The sequence below is a fragment of the Telopea speciosissima genome, chromosome 4 (assembly GCF_018873765.1).
Source record: "Telopea speciosissima isolate NSW1024214 ecotype Mountain lineage chromosome 4, Tspe_v1, whole genome shotgun sequence".
Classification (NCBI taxonomy): domain Eukaryota; kingdom Viridiplantae; phylum Streptophyta; class Magnoliopsida; order Proteales; family Proteaceae; genus Telopea; species Telopea speciosissima.
In genome coordinates, this window is record NC_057919.1 from 1,487,174 (window position 1) to 1,505,314 (window position 18,141).

Sequence of the window (18,141 nt, forward strand, 5' to 3'; positions counted from 1 at the left end):
ATAAACTCGACCGAAACCTGTCGAAACCACCGAGTTAACTCGGTTTCGTAGGTTTCCGAGACGAGTTGAAGGGTGACTTTATAAAATCCTTGGATTCGACCAGGTTTCGATGGTTTCGATTGGTTTTGACCATATTTTGGTAGTTTTGACACTTTTATGCCCATCGAAACTTGGGAAAACTTGGCTCGAAACTAGGACAAACAGGTATTTATGCCAGAAACCAAGACAGACACTTAGTTATGTTCATTTACTTAAGATATTATTCATAAATAAGCAAATACCCCCTATTTGAATCCAATAAAAATAGTTAAAAAATCAAATTCCAAAAGGACAAAAGTCAACCTCCCAGTTCAAGAACAAAAACTGGATTTTCACCGGTAGATGCAATTTTCAACTACCAAATGCTAGGGTTTTTCTCAAATTTAAAAATTCCATAAATCTTAATATGGTAAAACATTGCTAAAAACCAAAAGTGCAGTAAAATATTCATTTGTTTTGATGTCCAAAAAAATATTTTCATTCAGAGCGATTTTGACAGCATTCGCGCACACCAAATTAGGTTTGACCGGTACATAAATCCTTCAATATAAATCAGATTTAAGCAATCTTGGACTTCTTGGAAAGCTAGCAAAACAATGCTCTCTAACAAATCCAAGATTGCTTAAATATGATTTATATTGAAGGAGTTATGTTCCGGTCAAACCTTATTCGATACCATGTTCAAGAACAATATACAATATCAAACTTGGATCAAAACCACAAGTAATATTTTTAGTGTTCTCTATGTGAAACTAATGCATGGATTGGGTTAAAAATGTCAAAAATAGGCAGCAACACAACAAGAATCAGGGCAAAAAAACAACTTCTAGGCCTCGAAACCAAGGTTCGAGATAGCCTGGAGAAAGTCCAAGGTTTCAACCAAGATATGGTCGAAACCGAGACGAACTCGGTCTCTGGCTAGTCGAAACCCGAGTTTTAGAACCTTGACTTGGAGTAATGGTCAGGATGGCCAAAATAAGATTTGTTCTAAGCGATAGAGTCTTGGTCAAGTTGGCCCTAGTATTCCTACACAGAATTTTCATTGAGGATGAACACTTTGAATAAGGTCCACAGGCCTTCTAAGGCCTAGCAGTACACTCATTCGAACTAGCCTTAGAAACCTGTGGACTTTGCCACCAGAATATGTTGAGGCTGAAATCTGGTTTTTGGTTTAAGTTGGCAAAAAAAGGTGTACCTAGTGCACGAAGCTCCCGCCACTGAAAGGGTCTAGGGAGGGTCATAATGTACGCAGACTTATCCCTGCTTTCTCAGAGAGGCTGTTTCCAGACTCGAACATGTGACCACTTGGTCACAATGGAGCAACCTTACCGTTGCACCAAGGCCCAACCTCTTTTTTGGTCTAGCTTGGGTCAAATCCAAAGAAATTTTGGCCCTGCATTTCTCATAGAAATTGGGAGAAAAGACTCTCCCTGATTTCAGCCCCACACTAGTTCTTACATGTGTGTTAAAATGAATAATTTGAATTCAACATACCTACTAATTTGACCAGCTTGACCATTACTCCAACTATAAAGTTCTCCTTTCAATTTTAAGTTTGTCAATTCCGCATCAAATAAGAAAGAGAAAATTACTTGGACACCCCCTAAACTATGGCCATTTTGCTTAGACTCCCCAACTTTTCAAACAATTACTTGAACACCCCCTGTATTTTATCATTTCTTTCAAGTAGGTCCTGTCTGTTAATTAAGTGATGATGTCATCGGTTAAATTTTTTGTAATGCCTAAACTACCCTTAAAAGGTAGTGAAGTGACCCTTTTACCCTCTTCCTCATTCTTCTTCTTCTCCTTCTTCCTGCAACCCAACGATTTCAGATTCAAACCCTAATTGATTTCAGAAAAAATTCTCTGTTCTTAAACAAATTTCTAATAAAAATAACCCAAACCCTTAATCGATTTCAGATACAAACCCTAATAAATCTCTCCAGAATCTTCTAACAGAAAAATATTATCTACCGTGGTTTTTGCCTCGGGGAGGGAATAGCTGGGACTGAAACAGAACAAGAATTAGTAGTAGAAAGCTTTACACTGTAGAATTGCGACTGTAATGATCGGGAGAGAATGAAGATGATTTATGAAGTCTGAACCCTCCTTTTCCCTCTCGCTGTTCTACACTTCTAGGGCAAGAGAAGATACACATGCTTCCTTTCTGGGTTTGAAGAAATCAAATTTTGGACTTTGAAATACAACGGTGTTCGCTCGAGGGATTCAAGTTTAGACTGAGGTGAATTTGAAAGATTTCTCCTTTATGTTATTTCCGTTCGATCTGCCATTGATGGAATAAAATAGATCAAAAAGACTAATTTTTGCTGGTTTTTCATGGAATCAATGCTTGCTTGCTTAAATGGAACGACTTGGGATTCCTCTGTTCATAGAGGTAAAAACCTCGATTCTCTCCTTTTGAATCTCAAAATTTGCATCTATTTTGTCATTTCTCCCTCTGGTTCCTATAACTAATATTTTTTGTTACTCTTCTCTTTTTTTGACCACTATAATCTGCCCAGAATTCCATCAAATTGCTTCTCCCTAATTTCAGATATCGAAATCTTTTGTTTTCGGCTGAATTGCTCCCTAATTCAACTCCATAATTTCAGCTTTTTTCCTTACTTCAGTTTCATGTTAATCTGCTAAAAACCAGTCCTTTAATTTTTTTTGTTTTCTACTTAGCTTGGGACTTATCGCTCTGCAACTCCACCCCTACTCCCTCTAGGGTTCCACCAATTGAAAAAAAAAAAAAAAAAAAAAAAGAGAAGAAGAAGAAGAAGAGCAGAGAGGGCGAGAAACCGAGAATCACTCCCATCCTGCTCCTTCAACCTCTACCGGACAGCCCATCGATTTAATATAATTTATTTCAAAAGAATATATATAGGTGTGTGTTAGCACTCTTGCAGGATTGTCTGGATGAGGCGATGAGCCAATAAAGCTTTAAAGATCCATTCTCGTTATGGCAGCAGCTCCTCGAACCCCAGCCACTGAAACTAAAAGAAGGGATTGGGCATTCGCAGAAACCCTAATTTCTTCTCTCTCTTATCTAGGGCTTGCAACTGAAAATTACCCCTTTAAAACAGATCCGATTTTATCTGTTTTTTTTGCTCACTGTGAACTGAAGTCGAAGAAGCTGCTGTTGCTAAAGCTCCCACTGTTGCAAATCTGATGCAACAGTGCGTCAGATTTGCAACTCCATTGTTACCGCCAGGTACAGATTCAGATGTAGGTACTCTGGACTTGCGATTTAGGTGAGTTAATACCTGGACTTCAGAGGCGCTAGATTTGGGCATCGAGTTCTAAAATCCCCTGTTGATTGGGTTCGTATGAGGGGTTAAGAAGAAGAAGAAGAAGGGTACTTTGGTAATTTTAATTTTACTGTTTTCTATTAAATAAGTGATAAGGGTACAATAGACATTTTCATTTAAACACTAACAGCAGACTAACACCATCAGGTTTCGGGGGGTGTCAAGTAATTGTTTCAAACGTTGGTAATCGTAAGCAAAATGGCCATAGTACGGGGGGTGTCCAAGTAATTTTCCCAATAAGAAATTGTTAAACTCATCAACAACCCCCTACTAAATAGGATCAGCTCCATATTTCTCCCTCTGATACCTCACAACATTGAAGTCCCCCAAAAGATTCCAAGGGGTAGTCATGCTTTGAGAAATAGTAACAATATCTCTCCACAAACCCCTTCTTTTCTATAGAGTTACTCTTAAAAACAGCCGTACAACAGAAAACCAGTGAACTTCCAACAACCGAAACCAAAAGATGAGTTATCTGGTTTGTTATCTTAATTAGGTCGACCTCAGAGGCACTCATGTCCCAGCCCATTCAGATTCGAGTGAAAAAGGTTGGCTCACAATTATGCACAAACTTCCAGCCTTGTTTAAAAGGGGTAAAAATGCTGTCAATACTCCCATCCTTCACTTTAGTCTCCACCATAATAAACATTCTATATTTCACATCTCGTAACAATTCTTGACAGCCCTATGCTTTTCAGGAGCATTGAAGCCCCCTTATAATCCAACAAAGCGCGTTTATAACTGACCCACTTTTGAATTTGTTCCACGAGCCTTTCTAGGCCTAACATAATCCTCATTTGAGTTCACCTTACAGGCCCTAATACTAATATCCACCAATACATGTGGATTTGGAATCTAATTTTCAATCTTACTTAGGCCAACTCTAAATATTTATCACGGCCCATATTCCTTGTAGGAACTAGGTTAATAGTCATCTATGGGATGACCCCTCACCATTGGCCTCTCATTTTTACTCAAAGTAGTAGCATCAGAAATCAATATACCTTTAAATCCGCCCCCAAGATTCTCTTTGCATAGAATTTGTTGTTGATCCACCATTATGATTGATTTTAGCACAGATTGGGGAGACAAATCATCATTTAATTCACCCTTCTCTATAGTATCTCCATCTGATGACATGGCTGGTGTGAACACATAATTATTGCTAATCACAAAGTCTTCTCCCCCAGTTCTTAGCCTGTTAAAAACATATTTTTTACTTATTTGATGAGGTGTCAAGTGTGAACATAGAATTGTTATTAACAAAAACATCACCCCTCCTCATACCAGCTCCATAAAAATCTCCTTCTTTCCTGACTTATTAGATGAGGTGACAAGGGAGAACATAGAACCTTTGTTGACAAAATCATCACCTCTCCTTACCTGCTCCTTGAAATTCTACTCCATTCTTGGCTTATTAGATGAGGTAGCAAGTGTGAGCACAATATTGGTATTACCAAAATCATCACCTCCACCAACTTTTTTTTTTTTTTGGATGAATAAAAATTTAATTACGAAGAAAAAGAGGGAATATACAAGCCCAAGGGCAGCAAGCCGAAACTAGGGGCTAGTTAGGGCGCAAAATGGATGTAGTGAGGCCCCAGGAGACAACAATGAGCCTGTTCCTTGGGGAATCCTTCACATCACGGAGGGGGAGGGATCTAGCTTTAGATGAAACATCAAAAAAGATGGCCTTCCAAATCATGTCGAAAGAGCGGGAGTTGGATGTCCATCTTCTAAGGTTGCGCTCCATCCAAATGTGAGAGATAGTGGCACAAAAGGCAATCTTGCCACCGAGTCGCAGATCGACTTCCCTCCGAATGTCATGTCAATCCAAATCCATTCCCTACTGAGAGGAAGAGGAGTGCGACGACTTGGCCAACAATGGCGGAGAACACGGGTCCAAATGGAGGCAGCAAAGGGGCAAGAAAAGAAAAGATGAGCGACATCTTCAGTCCCATTCCAACAGAGACAGCAGTTGGGAGGGACCTGAATATGTTGATAAATAAGGAAGGCTTGTGTAGGAAGGCAGCTAGCAAGGGCGCGCCATGCGGTGAAGCTATGACGAGGTATGTGACCACGGAACCAAACAACTCTATACCAAGGACAAGGGGTCCCTCTGTGTCTAACCAAATCCCAAGCAGAGTGAGAGCTGAATCTGCCCGATTGGGAGGGGAGCCAAAAGATGGTGTCACCTCTACCTCGATGCCCTGGGGGGATGGGGGGAAGGGATCTCCAAAGGTCAGCGAGAGGGGGAGGGGAGGTGGGAGGGGACTAAGAGCCTCTGGTGATGATAGCAGCAACATGGGCAAATCTGTCCAATCCGGAGGAGTAGATATCTCTGGGGCTCACAATAGAAGAGAGTACACCAGAAGGGTGCCACTTATCCAGCCAAAGAAAGGTGGACGTACCATCATCTATTGAGCACGAAATGGCGTCCCTAGCTAAATGTCTCATCTGCAGAATTTTACGCCAAACCCAAGAGGAGTCAGCCCTCGGACTAACGGTCCAGATGGAATCTCTACTACAACCAAGAAGTCCAGATGGAGGTTTTGTTGGTGAGGATCTTCCAAATAAGTTTGATGGACCCAACAATGTTGACATCTTTTATTCTCCTTAGCCCCAGGCCTCCTTCAGATTTGGGAACACAGAGGGAGGCCCAGCTCAAAGGATGAAGGAATCTGGCAGAGTCCACACCTTTCCAAAGGAAGGCACACATAATAGATTCAGCCGCCTTGATGGTAGCCTTTGGGAGGCCAAAAACTCCACTCCAATAAATGTAGCAAGACTGGAGCACCGATCTGATAAGCTCGAGGCGACCTGCATAAGATAAAAGCTTGGCTTTCCAAAGCTGCAACCTCTTGCGAAGAAGATCCAGGATGGGGGAACAATGGTGGCCTGAAAGCCTGGCAGGGATGAGGGGGAGGCCTAGGTAGCGGACAGGGAGGGTGCCAATGGTAAAGCCGGTGAGGGAGGAGAGGGAGGCTTTGGTGGTGTCCGAGACTCCGGCCAGGAAAATCTGGGACTTTAAAAGGTTAATGCGGAGACCTGAGAGGCCCTGAAAAAGGTTAAGGGAGGACATGATGGAAGCAATGGAGAGAGGGTCAGCCTTAGAGAAGATCATGAGATCATCAGCGAAGGCAAGGTGGGTCAGGTTGGTAGGCTTACACTTAGGGATAGGGGAGATGAGGTGGAGGTCAGTTTTGGACTGGATACTTCGAGAGAGAACCTCAAGGGACAGGCAAAAGAGATAAGGAGAGAGGGGGCAACCTTGGCGAATACCAACTGAGGAGGGGAAAAAACCAGCAGGACTGCCATTCAGGAGAACAGAGAAGCGAGGAGTGGATCCAGTTGACAAAAATGGGGGGGAAGGACATCCTGAGGAGGACTTGGGAGATGAAATCCCAACGGATGGAGTCAAAAGCCTTGTAGATGTCAATCTTTAAGAGAGCGGCAGGAGAGTGGGACTTTCGGTCAAAGCCTCGGACAATTTCCTGGTAGAGGATGATGTTGTCGGAGATGCTTCTCCCAGCAATGAAGGCAGATTGGTTGGGGCTGACAAGGGAATCAATGACAAGGCTTAGCCGGTTGGCAAGGATTTTAGCAATGAACTTGTAGAGGAGATTACAAAGGGAGATGGGTCTGAAGTCAGACATGGAAGAAGCTCCAGAGGATTTGGGGATGAGACAGAGGAAGGTATGGTTGATATTTTGGATCTGTTGAGGGTTGAAGAAGAAGCTCTTAATGGCACTGATAAGCTCAACACCGATGATGTCCCAGCAAGTGGTGAAAAATCCCATGCTGAATCCATCGGGACCAGGAGCTTTACTAGCTTTGTGGGAGCGAACAGCGGAGGTGATCTCAGAGTCGGAGGGGATGGAGCTGAGGGAGTTGAGGAGGTGGGGGGGATGAATTTGTTGATAAGGTCTGCAGGGAGGGGGGTATGGGAGGAGGGGGTGCAAAAGATATCAGTGAAGTAGCTCACAGCTTCGGCTTTGATGGCATCCACAGAGGAGAGGACAGTGCCATTAGAGGAAGTAAGAGAGAGGATGGAGTTGGAGTTGGAGCGGGCTTTGAGAGAGCGGTGGAAGAAGGCGGTGTTAGAGTCGCCGAGGTCAAGCCATTTGATTCTGGATTTCTGTTTAAGGAAGCTTTCCTCAAGGGAGAGAGAAGAGGAAAGGTCAGAAGCAACAAGGACCTCCACCAACTTACTCCTGAAAAACCTGCTCTTTTTCCAAAGTCCTCTGCCCAACACCATGAAATGTCCCATCCCCACCACCTCCTTAGCCACCAAATCCTCGACAAGTTCACACCTAGATCCTTCACTAACAACCAGCTATCCCCAACCCCCTCACTTCCTCAGCCATCAAATCCTTAACCTATTCACACCTAGTTCCCTCACTAACATCCCCACGGGCTGTCTCCATCCTTATCACCTCCTTAGCCACCATTCCCTTTTTTTCACACCTAATTCTTTCGATTAGTCCCCCACTAGCTAGTATATGCTCCATCTAATTACAATCAAGGTCTTCCTCAAGAGTACCTTTGAAAAAAAACCCCATCAGCCTCCCTCATATTCTCCAATAGAGCAAACTAGTTGGCAGCTATTAAAATACCCGAATTGTCAGCAACATTTGAATTGTTTCCCTTCCCCAACCCAATAACCATGTAAAAACTCATTATTATCCCTTCCTAATCCGATCTATTCATAATGTACATTAACATCTTCCCAAATTGACTCAATATTCAAATTTCAAGATGTAGAATCAATGTTGCCACCGGCCACCATTTCTATGCCACCTTCTATACCACTGGCTACCACTTCTGGTAGTTCACCATCACTTCTAGTATCACTGGAGCAGTTGCACCCACATAACCTTGCTGCAAAGAGCTAGATGACTTCGGCTTCCATTCCTTCCGAATTAATGGTGGTTTCTCCTTAATACAGTGATTGGAGGAGTGGTCAAAAGCCTTGCAAATAGAGCAACGAGATGGCCTCTAGCGATAAAGAATTTCCTACTCAAAAACAACTCCATCTTCATTAAGGATTGGAATGAAGTCGAGCAATTCATATGCAGTAGACAAATCAACCCAGAGCCTAGCAAAAGAAAGTCTTTCTTTAGTCTTCGTCATCTTATAACTAACGGCCGGCTTGCCAATGACACTTCCAATCCTGCTTAGTGCCTCTAAGACCAATAATGAAAAGGTAAATTGGGGAAGCTAAACCAAACTGGGATAGAACAAAGTTCAATTTCCTTCAAGCTGGATTTAGGACTCCATGGACGCAAAATCAGAGATTTCCTCTGAACATACCAAGGACCCTCTTCCATTACTTTTAGATTGGCTTCCTCCACATTAAAACGACAAATAAACAGGCCACTCTCTAGAAGATTAACATCAACATGGCCTGAAACTTTCCACTGCTTCATCAAAGACTCCTTAGTAAATTGGAAGGTCACCCCCCAATAAAATGGCCAACAAGTGCATTCTGCCACCATTCAACTTCTTTCTTCACTAAATTAGAAGAACACTGTGCAATGCACCTTCCATTCACCATGCTCGGCTCAATAAACTAAAGATTGAATCCTTCATCTCTTGATGGACAGGCCAAGAACAGAGACGACCATGCAACACCATTCTTCTCAAAAGCATCACCAACTTGGAGAGGAGGGAATGACCCACTGGCCATAACAGAATTACCGTTTACACTCTCAGTACCTCACTTTCACCATAGCAGCACCTTCTCCATTCTCAGAAACTCACCATCACCATAGCAGCACCTTCTCCACTCTCAGCACCTCACCTTCACCATAGCAGCTCAATGGTTTCCTTCTAACCAACCAAGGGCCGCTTACAAGAACAAAATACTTCCAAGCTGAAATATGAAGCAGGTAACTTCCAAGCTAACAGAACAAAATACTTGACTGCCTCCCCTTTAATAAGATTAGGGTCCTCCACAATAGACCCATCTTCCCTAGTAATCTCCAGGATATAGTTAAGATTGTCCGCAGTTCACAGACTTGAGAATGATGCAGAGCCTACTTGGTACTTTTATCATTATATTCCTTACCATGAAAAAAATCACAATACGGAAATAATTGCCGTCTGGAGAAGCCACAGAACTAGTATTATCTTAATGCCAGTCTTGACCAATGCAATTATGTTTTAGGTTAAGTTCCACCTACTTGACCTGTATTCTTTGAAGCTTTTATCCATCCCCTGGTTCACATTTTACATCAAATAATTCTCCTACAGTCCTACTCGATAATAATTTGAAAAGTAAACTGTCCTGATCCCAGAAATTAACAAATATTACAATGATACTGCAGTAATGCATTTGAAGTAACACTTATACGTAATTATAGAAATTGAAAAAAATAACTCAGAACATGCAGGTGTAAAATACAAATTCAAATAGATCACTTGAACTATGGATCAGATCTATCCTTCAAAGCATATTGATAAAAGTACTCCTACAAAAAAAAAATTGCAAATACATAGAGAGGAAGCGATAATCCAGAGACCATACCGATCAATTACAGGACATCCAGTTGAAAAGAAAAAGAAAACTTACAGCACTGCTCCGAGCACCATTGGCGCCGATAGAAACCTTCCTCTGTGGAACATTTTCAGTTTTTTCACTGTACGATTCTAGCAATCCCTCTGTGCAAGGGCGAGCTTTTCTTTTAGATACCGCAGATCGTGTCCTCTTTGAGATATCTGATGCCCCCAATATACGTGACAGAATCCCCAAGTGGAAATTGAAACGAGTTGAGTTCGCATCGGTTAACGATAGCCCTACGACATTTGAGGATTTTTAGGCCAGCATTGGACGAGTTCAGATCCTCTGCACGTAGTAACAGATGAGAGCACATGTGAGAGTCAATCACCTGTCCTACTTTTGCCATTTATGAAGGGGAGGGGTATTTATAGAAATAAAATTAATATGTGATTGATTCTCACATGTATGTTGATCACCTGATAGTACGTTTGTATGATCCATTCTCGCATTGGATCTAGGGGTATCAATCGAACTCGATCGGTCTCGGGCTATACTTGGGTACTAGAATCAGGTCTTAATCGGGTTATGGACCTGTTTACCTCTTAACCAGGCTTTAACTAAACAGTGTTATGTAAATGTGTTTTGTTGGAAGCTTTCATTGATCTTTTTCTAGCCCATGGTAAATAGCTAGATAGTCTTTTTTTTTTGGTTGTAAGAATAGCAAGATATAGTTTGGTAAATACTAAATATGTTTTCCCTACATCTGAATGGTTATAATTAATCTTATTCTCTTCCAATTTTATATTCCCAAATCTGTGATCGAGTTTGTAGAAAGACAAGGCTATCCTTGTGTATATGAAACTGATTTAATAGGTAGGAACTAGGAACTAAGTGACTTAGATTTTCTTTCTATTACAATTTACAATTAAGTTCACAGAACTGTAGTTTAATTCTTGAAATTGATGGTTACTTCAATGTTTTACTCTAGATCAATAAGTGTTGATGCCATGGACTTTCTTGGAAATCCATGTCTATTTTGAGGTGTGGGCCTATTTACCATTCTTTAATTTATATTTAATATATATAAAATAAGTCGGGCTTTAACTGGGCGGGCTAAGTTGGGTTTAAACCGGGCGGGTTAGTTCAGACTCATAATCAGTTTGTCCAATTGGAAGCCCGATGGGCTAAGACCCCACACTGGGATCGCCCAATTATTAGAGGTGTCGGGCTTAAGCCCAATACATTTAATAATCAGGTCGGGTCGGGCTTGTCAAACTGCACTTGGAATTGACACCCCTATTTGGATCCCAAATTCAATTCTCATTCAGTTCCACTGGTTGGAGGTGAAGGGGATGGAAAGCAAAAGTAATTAAAATTTGGATGATGGTTCACTGACAGGCTGCGTATCCTACAGCTAGACACAACCAGGGATGGGTAGTCATTTCATAGGGGTGCAGTGGTCATTTTGCCCTAAGTTGTATCTGGGTACAGAAGCCATGCTTGGCAGGGTTCTATTCCCTTAAAAATTGGGAAAAAGATCCCTGCTTAAGGGTGTCAAATTGGAATTGGAACCAAAAACTAAAACTGGATCCTGACCGAATAGTCGGAATCGAACCAAATTGAATAGAATTTGGTTACAATCCCGTATTAAGGAACAAAACCAAGGCGGGACTTGGTTACTTTCCAGATCCAACATAGGAATTGGCGATTAGAATTGAAACCGAACCGAAATTGGGTGCCAATATAGTACAAGAACCGGATCCAAACCTTGTAGGAACCGAATTTCAGAACAGAATAGAACCAGAACCGAATCAGAACCTTACAAGTTCAATATGAGTATCGAATTTCAGAACTGAGACGAGACTTGGTTCGAATTTGGATCATACTAATACTCCTTGGAGCCGAACCAAATACTTGATTTCGGACCGATTTACACCATTATCTTTGCCAGGTTGCGTGAATCTATGCCCAAACACGAGTGTGTGAAAGGACCACCCCACCCCATAAATTCAAAATCCTTTCCATGTTGATGCCTTTGTGTGCGTAGAGAGGATTCTTTGAGCAAGCGGTTCATACATAAAGGGCATTGAGGTCATTTTATGAGAAGAGCTAGACAAGAATGGGTGCTAGCGAATCCACCCTTGGTAGGGATAAAACTTTGGTTAAAGCTGTGCTCGTGATGGTGCACCGGATTGAAGGTTTAATGTGTTGCATAAAATCTGGCTCAAAAAAACAAAGGCCCACAATGGGGGATTGAAATGACCATATGCCCCCTATTTCGTATCATATTCCATCCCCCTTATGCGGCCCTGCATGAAAACCACCCTCTTAGGTTATTATCATCAAAAGTTTTCATTGTTTTTGTACTTTTTTTTATTACATATGTGAAATAACAAGATTTACCTTCATTAAAAAAATACATGCATTATACTACAAGGACAATAAAGTAAAATCATAAATATTTGACACAAGGGTATCAATAAGAAAATCCCATTGTTAAATCTTCTTCTCGTGATGGCACTTTGAAGACTGATTGTAAGGGTGCAAGTGGGGATAAAATTTGGGCTCAACTTGAACCAAAATGGGTCAGCCCAACATTGGCTCGGGCTCAATTTATTTAAGAGTGCATCAAATCTGGGATCTGACTCCTGTCCAGCCGTGGCAGGAGCTGGACTGTGCAGCACCCCCTTAAAATCCTGCCATGTGGACTGACTGACATCCAACGGTCAATAATAAAAAAAACTACTTTAACCCTAAATCCCTGCAGACGAGTCGGGTCACTCCCTAACCCGAAAACTTCCTCCCCTTCTTACTTTCCCTCCGGTGAACAGTACCGTGAAATAGAATAGAAGTTAACCTAACGTCAGACTTCTCTCTCTCTCTGTTTCTAGGCAAACCCTGCAGCCACTCCTCCCTCGTTGTCTTCTTCCCTGCGCCCCATGCCCCGAAGCTTCTGTGATTTGGAGTTTTCTTCAACTTCATGAGCTTCAAAACTGGTTTCTATTGTTGAAGTTGGATCGTGGTGGGGATCAAATCTGATCTGGACTTTTGGTCAGTTGTATTATTGTAAAAAGAAAGATAAAATTCTAATTCAACGATAAATTGGAATCTCTACTTAGCATCTGCCCTGATCCTTCTCTCTCTCTCATGTGCATTATTGTATTTTTTTTTTTAGTAATTCTGATGCAACAATTTGGGAAGAACAACCAAAAAAATCTAGAGGTGTTTTCGTAATGGTTTGCAATGAGTTATTTCTTCATTGGTCTTGGTTAATAATGGGGATTTGACTGTCTTTTTGTAGACCATATTGCAGTATCTCTGTGCACTTCTCAGGCAATTTGGGAACTACCCTGAGAACTACTATAAATGGGTACCCTCCTTGAGAGGGTTAATGGATTCAGGTTTCGTGCTCTGCTATTTGTCCATATGTAGGAAATAAGAACAGGGGAAACAGAACATTTCAGGATTTTACAAGGTAGATGGAGGGGGAGGGAAGAGCACGAGGTGGGAGTGGGGCAATGGATGTCTTACAAGCCAGACTCACAGTTGCAGGTTTCCTAAGAACTGAAACCCCAAAAAGATAAAAAAGAGAGATGGAGAGATGTGGAAGAGGGATATGGGCGGAGATTATAAAAGGAGTGATGACTGGTGACTGGTGACTGGTGACTGGTGAGAGAGTTTGGGTTCCCGAATCACCAGTTTTACAAACCACGGCGGGTTTCTCGTTGGAATAGCTAAATCAGGCGGTGGTGAACCTCATTGGAACACAGAGATCTAGCCCTTCAATCTTCTTCCACTTCCTCTGTACCAAGTTCATAAATCGAGTTAGGTTTGACCTTAAGAACGAAAATGAAAGAGAGAGGGAGTATACCTAGATCTGGCGGTGGCTCTGTTCGTCGGAATCCATTGAAGAAGAAGAGTTTGGCGGTGCGGTACTAAGTCGTCGGTTGTCGCTGCTGCCTGGTTCCCCTTTCTTGTTCGCAAGGTTGGAGGAGGAAGAGTTGTCAGTTTTTCGGGTTAGGGAGTGACCCGACTCATCTGCAGGGATTTAAGGTTAAAGTAGTTTTTTATTATTGACCGTTGGATGTCAGTCAGTCCACATGGCGAGATCTTAAGGGGGTGCTGCACCGTCCAGCTCCCGCCATGGCTGGCTCCCCAGATCCTCAAATTGTACCGGTATGCTTGCATCCCTTGCCCTACCTCGATATTCTGTTTGCTGGTAAAATGTATATACACTCTACCGGTGGAGTGGGAAGAATTCCGCCCCCCACAGATGATGTGATCATGCGATTGTTCCGTCACAAACAACCTCTCACCCCACAGGTCAAAAACAAATTCCCACCCCAGGATTTAAAAACGTGTTATCGACGGAAGCTGTCAATGCGGATTCCGATCGGAAGCAGCTTGAATCGATCTGAAAAAACCCTAGAATTGTCATATTCAAGGAATATTATTCCATCGACTATGGTGTTTTTATCCAGGCATCGACAAACTTGTCAAAATTTGGGATCGGTTACCACCTATTCCGATCTGAATAGGATGATTACCGATGCCCATGATCAAGGATTTCCTCAATCCTCACCCAACTCGGTCCCAAAGGACACCCCCGCCGTGAGAAACCCAATTGAGATTCAATTTCTACTGGGATCGTTGTACGGATAGAATCACATTCCACTCGATCAAGATCCAGGAAAAATGAAGAAGATTAGAAGGATAACCACAAGGTTGTCTGGAGTCTGGACAAAGGGTGATTGCATAGTTGCATTTAGAATTTTAGAACATCAAATGAACAAAATGCACATAAACAAATGATGTCCAAAGGGGAAAAAAGGAGGTTTCTTGTTCTGTTTAGGCATTACTACATACAGCTATGGCGCAAATTACCAATGATTGTGGGCTTTGCTCATTCATCAGTCATCATCAGGACCATCATCTGCAGTTGCAACTGCTGCAGGTTCATAGCCTCCACCAATCTCACAAAGGCGATCCCAAACATGATTGGGGACAGGAACGACCGACAAGCGAGGTTGCTTGAACAAAGCGAAACCCTTCTTCAACCCATCGTCTGCTTTCATCTCCGTCAAATCCACGGGTCGCCTCATCTCCCCCACAGCTCGAACGTCAACAGCTCCAGCTTCTTCGTTCTTGCCGCCCTTCTTGCTGCCTTCGCCTTGGCAACTATACGTATACCACTCCCTGATGACGGAGACAACCCCGACGATGCGACGTGCTTTGGGACCGGAGTGGTAGAAGAAGCAGAGATCACCAACTCTCATGGACTTCATGTTCTTCTGAGCTTGCTTGTTCTTCACTCCGTCCCACATTGATATCCCCCCGTTGGCCGCTTGGTCCTCCCACGACCACTCACCCACCTCCGTCTTCAGCAGCCAGTAGTTCTTTCCACCATCCATTACCCTTTTTTCTGTCTCCCTCTCCTTCTCGCTCTTGGATGATCCCATCAGAATTTCCAACGCTTCTTTAGATAGATTTACTCTCCCGTAGAAGATTCTAAAAGAGACTTTTCCCAAAATTAAAACCAACTCTCTCGAGAGTATCAAACCCCTCCCTGGCGGGAACTATAGGAAGTTTGAGACTTTTGGCGCCATTTTTCAATTTCTCCATTCATATTGTAAAAAAAAAAAGGGCTGATTTTAAAGGGTCGCGTATTAAAGTAATTAAACAGGGGAGGGGAGGGGGGAAGAAAAAAAAAACAGCAAAAACGAAACAAATACCCAAGACCCCAACCATTCTCTGGTTTTTGGAACCTAACCCCCCTTCTTCTTCTCCTTTTGAACTGAAATCTGAACGTCCCAATCGAGTGCAGAGGCTGCCGGCGAGTTCCTATTGGCGTTTCCGTTCCCAGGGTATTGAGTCTATTGACACTAGCCCCCTGCTCCTTATTCTTTTCCATCTGAATATCCCGATCGAGTGCAGCGATGGCCGGAGAGTTCCCAATCGTGTAGACTACCCATAATCGGGAGCCGTGACTGTTGTCTCCATTCCTAAAGGCTATTGACTGCCTCCTTCTCCGTCTCTGTTCCCAGTTGGTAGTTGATATTTCCAGTCTCTTTTTGAAAGTCCCTTGCTCTTACCTTTTTTTTTTTAACTTATTTTTTAAATTGACCTATCAAAGGCAAAAAATAACAAAAACAAGATTATCCTGGAAATTATATATATCTGTCTCAAGTTCACAAATTAAAGTTGTATTTTTAGGCTTTTTGTAGTATTCTTTAATCTGAAAGACCAGCATAGTCGGCTGTGTATCTAAACTCTGATGGGATTTGGGACTTGGAGTAGTAGTTTGTCATGTGGGGTGTCTTGTACATTTTCTGCAGTTGAATAAAGTCAGATTTTACTGCTTAATTGCCATTATGCTTGCGGATTTACTGTTAAGGTGGAGTCTTCAACCATACCTAGACTTCGACTTCTAGGTATCTCTTTTCTTTTATTTTACTTTTCTCCCTTTATTTTTACTGCTACCACTAGACCTAATCGATCAGCACTACCAGCCTTCCAAAAACCCATCGACTCCATCATCATCTGCACAAAGTTTTTAACTTGCATATTAATCCTCAACCCTTGAGAGGAAAAATAGTTTGTAAAAAAATCTGAGTTTGAATTGTTGGGGCATATATTTTGTAGGTGAGCATATTGATAGAGACATGGAGGATGATGCAATGTGTAGTATAACTGCTTATATGTGAGAATTTTTCGGGAAAGTAGGTGTTATTGAGATAAAATTATTATTTCTATGTGATTGCTTATTTGTGTGTCATTGAATGTCATGTTTGATGTTTGACAGAGGATGTTTATGGAAATGAATAATTGTCAGATTTGGAGAAAGCAATTCAAGAAGATGCTGCAGAGTTGGACCCTCAACTAGAAGATATGTCCATTGAGACACAACAATCTGTTGCAGATGAATCCCAACATAGTGATGTTGAGGTTACAGAGGATGTGAATGATTTTTAAGAATCGAATGGCCAGCATCCTAAGGATTCAAATGAAGCACTAACACAGTATATTGGTATGAATTTCTTAAACTAGGAAGAAGCTTGTTCGTTTACAATACTTGTGCTCAGATGAAAGGTTTTAGTTCTCGCATAGTTTGATGATTCAAGTCCTAAGTTTTTTCAAAGAGGTTTGTATGTTACCAAGAAGGTTATTGATGTAATAATGATAAGCTGAGGAAGGGGGAAAAAGTACTTCATCGGTCTGAAGTTAGAGTTGGTTGTCCAATATTTCTTTCTATTAATTAAACCAAATTCCAATGGTTGGGTAGTGCACAAATTTAAGGCATATCACAATCACCCACTGGTTCTTCAAGACCAATCAGTTAGGCTCCGATCACACCAACAATTGGTAGATGGTGTAAAAGTTTTAGTTGATAATCTCCATAGTGTTGGTATAGGTCAAACACAAATAGTTGATGTCGTTGTGGAATTCTATGGTGGTTATTGATAATATTGGTGTGATAGAGGGGACACTTAAAGGTTATACGAAAACAAATGAATGGAAGATGATTGAAGTGGATCTCTAGACAGTTTTAACATATTTTGAGTCTATAAAAGAAAGGGATCCCTGATTCATTTATTCAATTAATCTATTTGACAAACAAACTTTGAGTGGTTTTTTTTGGATTGATGGTCTGATTAAAAAGGGTAAGTTGGGAAACAGCCTCTCCGCAAGGGGGTAAGACCTTTCTTGCCTTGAGAAATACAACTTGCAACCAGAACCATGGTACAAGATCTCGGCCAGATCTCGCTATTATCTCGGTTTCGGTGCACCTCAAGACGAGATCACAGGCATATTACAATATCTCGGCCAAGATCTCGGTATCTCGCGGAGATCTTGCCACATCCTGGTCTCGACCAACTTAAGTCTTATAAAATCCCTCCTCTCGACGAGATTTTGACCCCAAAGTCGAAATCTCGCTTGTCTCACCTCTATTGGTCTGTTGTGAAGGGAAAACTCATACAAAGTGGAAGTTTTGTGATTGTTTTGGGCAAATCTCACCTCCAACTGAAGATTGAAGCTTCAACAACAATGTGGTCATTATGATGATCTGGCCCGACACTCGTTTTAAGACTAGCTTGTATTTGTTTAATCTATGTCTCTTTCCAAGATCCAAAACAATTAGTCAATTATTAGTAAACCGTCGATTGGAGCACCATGTATGATTATGAAATATTAATATGATGGCTAATGCTTAAATGGTTTATGGTTTGATGTTTTTTAATTCCTAATGTTTAATTAAGTTGTTTAACACCTTTACTTTAATTATATGAG

At 41.7% G+C, this 18,141-nt stretch overlaps 1 protein-coding gene and 2 long non-coding RNA genes across 3 annotated transcripts in view; 1 reads left to right on the plus strand and 2 right to left on the minus strand.

The window, feature by feature from the left end:
• Positions 1–10,092, minus strand: part of LOC122658649 — a 35,987-nt gene extending 25,895 nt beyond the window's left edge. Inside the window, exon 1 of the long non-coding RNA XR_006332473.1 lies at positions 9,925–10,092. This is a non-coding gene — a long non-coding RNA (uncharacterized LOC122658649). The remainder of the gene's footprint in view (positions 1–9,924) is intronic.
• Positions 4,579–17,365, plus strand: LOC122658650. The gene is made up of 4 exons (XR_006332474.1): positions 4,579–4,589; positions 6,983–6,990; positions 7,304–7,306; positions 16,960–17,365. It is a non-coding gene; the product is annotated as an uncharacterized LOC122658650 (long non-coding RNA).
• On the minus strand, positions 14,689–15,310 carry LOC122658648 (thymocyte nuclear protein 1). The gene has a single exon (XM_043853691.1). The coding sequence runs from the start codon at positions 15,261–15,263 to the stop codon at positions 14,763–14,765; it is 501 nt and encodes a 166-aa protein (XP_043709626.1). The 5' UTR covers positions 15,264–15,310; the 3' UTR covers positions 14,689–14,762.
• Positions 17,366–18,141: the final 776 nt, after the last annotated feature.